Genomic DNA, 6,316 nt, shown 5'->3' with positions numbered 1-6,316 from the left:
CACGTGTTGCACCCGGTATTTTTATTTTCTGCTGTTTTTTTTTTACAAAACCTTTGAAATCTTTTAATTTTTTTCATCTTAATTAAAACATAACCCTAAGAATAGAATAATGAGGGTCGTAGGTCTAATTAGTGGTGGCAAAGATAGCATTTTCAACTTGATGCAGTGCAAAGCTGAAGGGCATGAGATTGTGGCGCTGGCCAATTTGTATCCCAATGATGACCGGGAGGAGATGGACAGCTGGATGTACCAAACTGTTGGTCACAGTGGCATTGAGATGATTGCCACAGCTCTAGACCTGCCACTGTATCGGCGGAAGACAAGTGGGGTGTGTCAGCAAAATAGGCAGGACTACACACCGGAAGACCCAGCAGATGAAGTGGAGGATCTCTATCATTTGCTGCATGAAGTGAAGATGGTGGAGAAGGTGGATGCTGTTGCATCGGGAGCTATTCTATCCGACTACCAGAGATGTCGTGTTGAGAATGTCTGTGCGAGGCTACAGCTAACATCACTTTCTTACCTTTGGCGTAGGAATCAGACAAAGTTACTGCAGGAAATGATTGACTGTGGCATGGAGGCGATTGTGATAAAAGTAGCAGCTCTAGGGCTGACTCCTGAAAGGCACTTGGGTAAGACACTCAGAGAGATTCAGGGAGATGTCATGAAGTTGAACAAGGAGTTTGGGGTGAATGTTTGCGGCGAAGGTGGAGAGTATGAGACATTCACACTGGATTGCCCTCTGTTTAAGTATCGAATTGTTGTGGCTGATCGGAAGATAGTATCTTCAGCAGATGATGTGGGATACATTGTCTTTGAGAAGCTCAATTTAGAGAAGAAAAGTCCAGAAGAAGTCAAAGTTCTCATAAGTCCGGAAGCATCTTACAAAGGATTCGAATATGGGGATTTCTCTGTGTCTGAAGTGATTCAAAAGGTTGGGGAGGACTTTGAGTATCCCCACAGAAGCAGGATTCCATCTGATAGGCCAACTGAATGGATTTGGTTGCCGGCAATTCAAGGAAATGGCCAAGATTGCGAAGAAGGTGCAAAGAATGCAATGGAACAACTTAAAAAATCCACTGAAGACTGCAAAATCCAGCTCACGGATATTATTTCAATAAATATATTCGTGAGAAGTATGAAGGATTTTGCAAAGATCAATGCGGTCTACTCATCTTACCTGAACTTCCAGAATCCTCCAAGTCGAGCTTGTGTTGAAACAAAACTTCCGGAGAATGTGTGGGTTGTACTCGAAGCTCTCGCCGGAATCCCTCATCCAGACACTCCAAAAGACTGTGTTCACGTGCAGGGAATCTCCCACTGGGCCCCCTCAAATATTGGCCCCTACAGTCAAGGTAAGAAACTCGGACGTATAACAATAATCTCTGGACAAATAGGCCTTATTGCTGGGAAAATGTCCCTACCTCCCAATGGAGACTTTTCTACGGAGTGCAAACTCTCCCTGAGAAATGCAGACTGTGTAATTCGCGCCTTAGACTCCGCCCAAGGGCTCCAGAATGTCTCCTATGCAATTTGCTACCTTCCGGAATCACGTTTAATTCCCAAAGCTGCAGAGATGTGGGATAGTCTCTCTTGTGATGCAATTGTCACCTACGTGGTAGTTTCATGTCTTCCCAGGAATGCTCAAATTGAATGGCAGGTTCTTCTTCATTCTCCTGAGAATCCTTCAACGCTGAATAAAATCACCTACAGCACCGAAACCTTTGAGCTGAATCTCCAGAAGCTCTCCAATTCATCAGATAATTTTAAAATTGTTTCCGGAATGATACTAAATCGAAACGATGCTTCAGGTCAAGATTCTTCTCTTGATCATTTCGGAGAATTGCTGGAGAGAATGTGGAAGAACTTCTCATCTGGGAAAGTTAGTAAATCCACGCATTGTAGGGTGTTTTATAAAGTAACCGAAGAGCAGAGAATTCAATCAAAATTGCTGAGTTTCCTTGAAGAATTGAAAATTAATTTTGTTGTAGTCCCTGTAGTGGATTTGGAAGATGAAGCAATTGCATCAATAACTTTTATTAATTTAGATTAAAAAATATATTTAAAATTTCATCTTTCTCCGCAATTTTGAAGCATTTTTCATAGAGAAATAAATAATTTTATTGGAATTTTGTTTTTCTTTTTGACCTAAGACGCTTTCTTTCTTCAGTTAAAACATAATATAAAAAAATCAAATGAAACTAGGATTTATTTCGTGTACATGTAGGACAAATTATAAAATCTAATTGGATTTAAAGGCTCTATTCTTTTCACATTCTCTGATTTATTCTGTTCTCTTTCATATTAATCAATCTTTTATAATAGTTTTAGAGACTTTATCGAGCAATTCATCCAATAATAAACAGAATTTTTCAAAATCAAATTGATTAAAAAATGAGTTATTTAAATAATAAAATAGATAAGCAATAATAGAATGAATTAGTTAGAATACCACTAAATGGGATTAATCACTCATAGAAGATTCGCTTCTTATTCTTGTAAGGATACGGAGTCAAGTATTCTGGTTCCTTGTAGTTCTCATCCCTTTAAGAAAAGACAAAAAATATTTATTTTTATTAAAGAATTTTCTCTTTCAAAAATTCTTAAACTTACCTAATTTTCTTCGCCGGAGTGTTTTCTTTCTCATCTTCTCCGTCAACATTGCTGGTGCTGGTCACTTCGCCTTTCATTTCATTCTCCTCAATATTTACGCACGTCGGAGGGCAGCGGCATTTCTCTGAGCAATACTTAATTCCTCGACGACATCCGCAAATGTTCTTTGAGCAATTTGTTTTGCAGCTACAGAACATGACGTCATCGGATTTTCTTTTCCTTGATTCATTGCTCTCATCCGAAAGCTTCTTCTGCTACAAAAAATGGAAGGAATTCTTGATGTTTTGAAGAAAAACATTTCAAAAGAATTTAAATTACCTTTTTCTTCACAAAAGGAGTTAGTCTCCAGTCAGCATCATCCGAATCATCATCCGGGATTTCTTCCTCCAACTCCGAATCCGTTAGAACTTCACGCGTAATATTGAGCTGAAATTTTATTGGAAATTGCTTTATTGAAACCACGAAAAGATTTTTTTTTTACTAAACTCTCTTACCAAATCCATCTTTGGGGGTTCACTCTTCTTCCGTTTTGGCTCCTTGGCCTTCTCAAGCTTAGCCACTAGCTCCTCGTTCATCTTTTTCAGTGAATCATTTTCCTCGCGCAACTCATCAATCTTATCCAGAAGAACTGTGTTAATCTCCTTGCCACGCTGTGAGGAATTGAGTGCTTCATCTTGGACATTTCTCAGGACAATCGTTATCTTCTCCTGATAGTTCTTGTCAAGCTCATTCAACTGAATGGCATGCTTGCGTTCCATATCCTTGAGATCCCCTTCCAGTTTCTCATTCTTCTCCCGCAGATCCTCAAGCTCTGTTCTCAGTGTGTCACACGCATTGTCCTTCTGGGCATTCTCACGGCGAATTTCAGCCAAAATCCCAAAGATATGCTTAATGCTCAAACGTGCATCCTGAAGGCTGACAATCCCATTGGAGATTGCCGTGGCCTTTGTGGTCACATTGAAATTAACAGTCTTCTGCTGAAGATCCGTTATTTGGGCATTTCGCATCTGCAAATCTTCCTCCAATTCAGCGAGTTCCTCGAGATTTGGCTCCGGCAAGGCGCGTGTCTCATTGAGACGCATCGTAACCATGCCACGATCCTCCATGAGATGATCCAGAGATACCTTCGCATCAATTGTGGACATTAAGACTTCAATCTCATGATCCAGCCATGTGGTGATGTTGTCAGCGCCAATCTTGCTCATATTGCCCTTCCGCATAGCCTGGACGGTGCGCTGACGATCGAGGGTCTCTTCCAAACGCTTAGCCTTGGCCACAGCTTCCTCGAATTTGCGCTTGAGTACATTACTCTGCTTACTATGCATCGCTGCCATGCGCTTCATCTCATTCTCCCTTTTCCTATCCTTCTCCTTCAGCTGGCACATCTCCTTCTCACGGGCCAACTTCCAATTCCGGAAGTTCTCATTCTCAGCCCTCATTGCCCGGATCAGCTTCACCTTTGCTTGGCGCATCTGCTGAATCTCAAGCGTCAGCGTAGCCACCTTCTGGGAATCCCTCTCACGCACCTTCAACAACTTACTCTGCTGCATAATTTTCTTCTTCATATCCGCAATATCCTGCTCCAGCTGCTGCAGGCGCTTTCGACGCTCCTCCGACAACTTAGCCGATGCCGTGCTCTTCTTTGCACTCTCTAACTTCGTGAGTAATTCCTCTCGTTCCCGCTCGAGCTGTGTTATCTGTGTCTCATATTCACGCACCTTCTCATCAATCTCCTCCTGCATGAGATTCTCAACGCATCTCTTGTGCAGCTCCTCCTTCTGTGCCAGCTGAAGGTTGAGATTTCGCAGTTCATTGTTGAAGTTCATCTGCTTGGAGTTACATGCTTCCAACTTCTGTTGCATCTCAGCCGTATCGACGGTTTCTTTTGCACTGAGATCAAGGCAGATACTCTTGCTGGACTCATTCATTCGCTCCACCTCCTCTTTGTGCTGCAGCATTAGATGACTTATTTGATCCACCATTCCCTTAATACGCCCAAAAGCTGCAATTTGATCACTCAATTGGGATTCTTCATCCTTCTCAAGGTAGAGCGATGTGTAGTCATTGGTTTCCTTCTGCAACTCCGTCACAAGCTTCTGCACCTCTTCGTTGATATTCTCCGCCATGACACACTTCATCTGGAAGTCTGCCAGATCATTGAGTGTCGCCTGAAAGTCACGCTGCATCTTTATATTGCGCTCACTGAGCAAGATTAATTCCCTGCGCAACTTCTCATCGGGTACAGCATTGAACGGCATGGAGCTTCCTTGTGGTTGATTGGCCAGCAATTGCATTCGAAGCTGCTGAATTGTCTCCCGGAGCTTCATATTTTCTGCTAACATGGGATCACGATTGACTACAGGCTTATTCTTGATCTTCTTGGCGCGATTTGCATAGCGGAGTGTGCTCACAGTTTCCTCGAGATTGTAGTCCGCCGGGCTGACGCAGGCAATCATCAGTGTGACAGAATTGCCCCCCAGAGAACCCTGAAGCAATCGAGTAAGCTTGGAATCTCTGTAGGAAACAAATGTTCCCTGATGACTCCCGTTCTTCCCGCTTCCGAGGGCCGAGATCACATTGCCCAAGCAGAGGAGACCCTGATTAATTTTCACGCCTTCCTTGAAGCGTTCTCCTGTTGCCTTTGTCTTGCTTGCCCTCTCGGAACCAGCAAGATCAACCAATTGGAACTTTGCTGTGATCCTGAAAGGATTTCTATGCTTATAAATCATTCAATATTAAAGATTTGAGATAAACTTACGTTTCCTTGGCAGTTGTTGTTTCAATTTTAACCGCAAAAATCGCATGAGATCTGCTGGACTGGGAATTCATGGCCGTAGCCCCAACAGCCCTTCCTGCTGATCCTCTAATAAGGCAATCCGTGGTCTCCTTGGCCGTGCGAACAGCGATCTCCGTCATCCCCGGGATTATGATGTTGCTGTTTACCTCACGAATGTCAAGAGTGTTACCTTCGCGCGGCTTATCCGACAGGAGGTCATAGAGATCCTCTTGATAGAGTTCCAGGAAGGTGCACGTTACGTTAAATGAGTAATCCTCCTGCTTTAGCTCCTCAATCTGTTTGAAGATATCAGCCATAGCTCTGGGAATAATTCCAGCACTGCTATCTTCTTCACCGTCATACGTGGTCCCCATGGTGTAGGTCTTTCCTGAGCTTGTTTGCCCATAAGCAAGGATGGTCACATTGTAGCCTACAGAAGGAAAATCATGTGATCAAGTAACCCCATTTTGGGAAGAACGGCACAAAAAAATCTTACCCTCGAAGAGTTTATCAATCATGTGTCGCACTGCTTCCTGATAGACCGTTAACTGATCATCATCCGGCATAAAAACGTGATTGAAAGCGTACGAACGATCTCCGGAAACAGAAACTTGCGGAATTGCAGCATCTTTCGACACAACCGTCTGGCATCCCTTTGATATTTCCGCCTCCACAAGGGGACGAACCCTCACTGCAACTTTCACACAATCCCCAGCAGCTTCAGACATGTTTTCACTTCTTTTGCAAATCTTTTACGAACAGAATTTAACACAAATTATCACAAAATAAAAAAAACTCGGCGTCTCGTCCGTTCTACAGCTCTCTTTGAATAAATGCCGTTAAGCTTGGAATGAAATGGGAAAGTCGCCTGGAAAGTTGGAATGGATTTCCAGTGAAGACGTTTGTTTTGATTTTTCTTTTTTGATT

The 6,316-nt window shown here is 42.9% G+C and overlaps 3 protein-coding genes across 4 annotated transcripts in view; 2 read left to right on the top strand and 1 right to left on the bottom strand.

The window, feature by feature from the left end:
* The window catches only part of LOC129790073 (luciferin sulfotransferase-like), a 767,385-nt gene that overhangs the window by 129,956 nt on the left and 631,113 nt on the right, over positions 1-6,316 (top strand). The gene's annotated exons all lie outside the window — the stretch shown is intronic.
* LOC129789187 (uncharacterized) lies at positions 13-2,133 on the top strand. The gene has a single exon (XM_055825839.1). It carries the CDS (start codon positions 110-112, stop codon positions 2,051-2,053), a length of 1,944 nt encoding a protein of 647 aa, XP_055681814.1. The 5' UTR covers positions 13-109; the 3' UTR covers positions 2,054-2,133.
* LOC129788442 (chromosome-associated kinesin KIF4A) lies at positions 2,192-6,278 on the bottom strand. 2 transcript variants are annotated; one of them, XM_055824545.1, is made up of 6 exons: positions 5,886-6,278; positions 5,372-5,819; positions 3,108-5,313; positions 2,932-3,039; positions 2,614-2,864; positions 2,192-2,544 (listed from the first exon to the last, which is right to left on the bottom strand). In XM_055824545.1, the coding sequence occupies exons 1-6, from the start codon at positions 6,115-6,117 to the stop codon at positions 2,469-2,471; spliced, it is 3,321 nt and encodes a 1,106-aa protein (XP_055680520.1). In that variant the 5' UTR covers positions 6,118-6,278; the 3' UTR covers positions 2,192-2,468. The 2 variants fall into 2 exon arrangements, with proteins under 2 accessions (XP_055680520.1, XP_055680511.1); XM_055824536.1 differs by having other exon boundaries at positions 2,614-2,867; positions 5,886-6,233.

Source organism: Lutzomyia longipalpis, chromosome 1 (assembly GCF_024334085.1).
Source record: "Lutzomyia longipalpis isolate SR_M1_2022 chromosome 1, ASM2433408v1".
Lineage (NCBI taxonomy): Eukaryota > Metazoa > Arthropoda > Insecta > Diptera > Psychodidae > Lutzomyia > Lutzomyia longipalpis.
The sequence above is the reverse complement of the archived record's forward strand: the minus strand, read 5'-3'. Positions and strand labels throughout refer to the sequence as shown.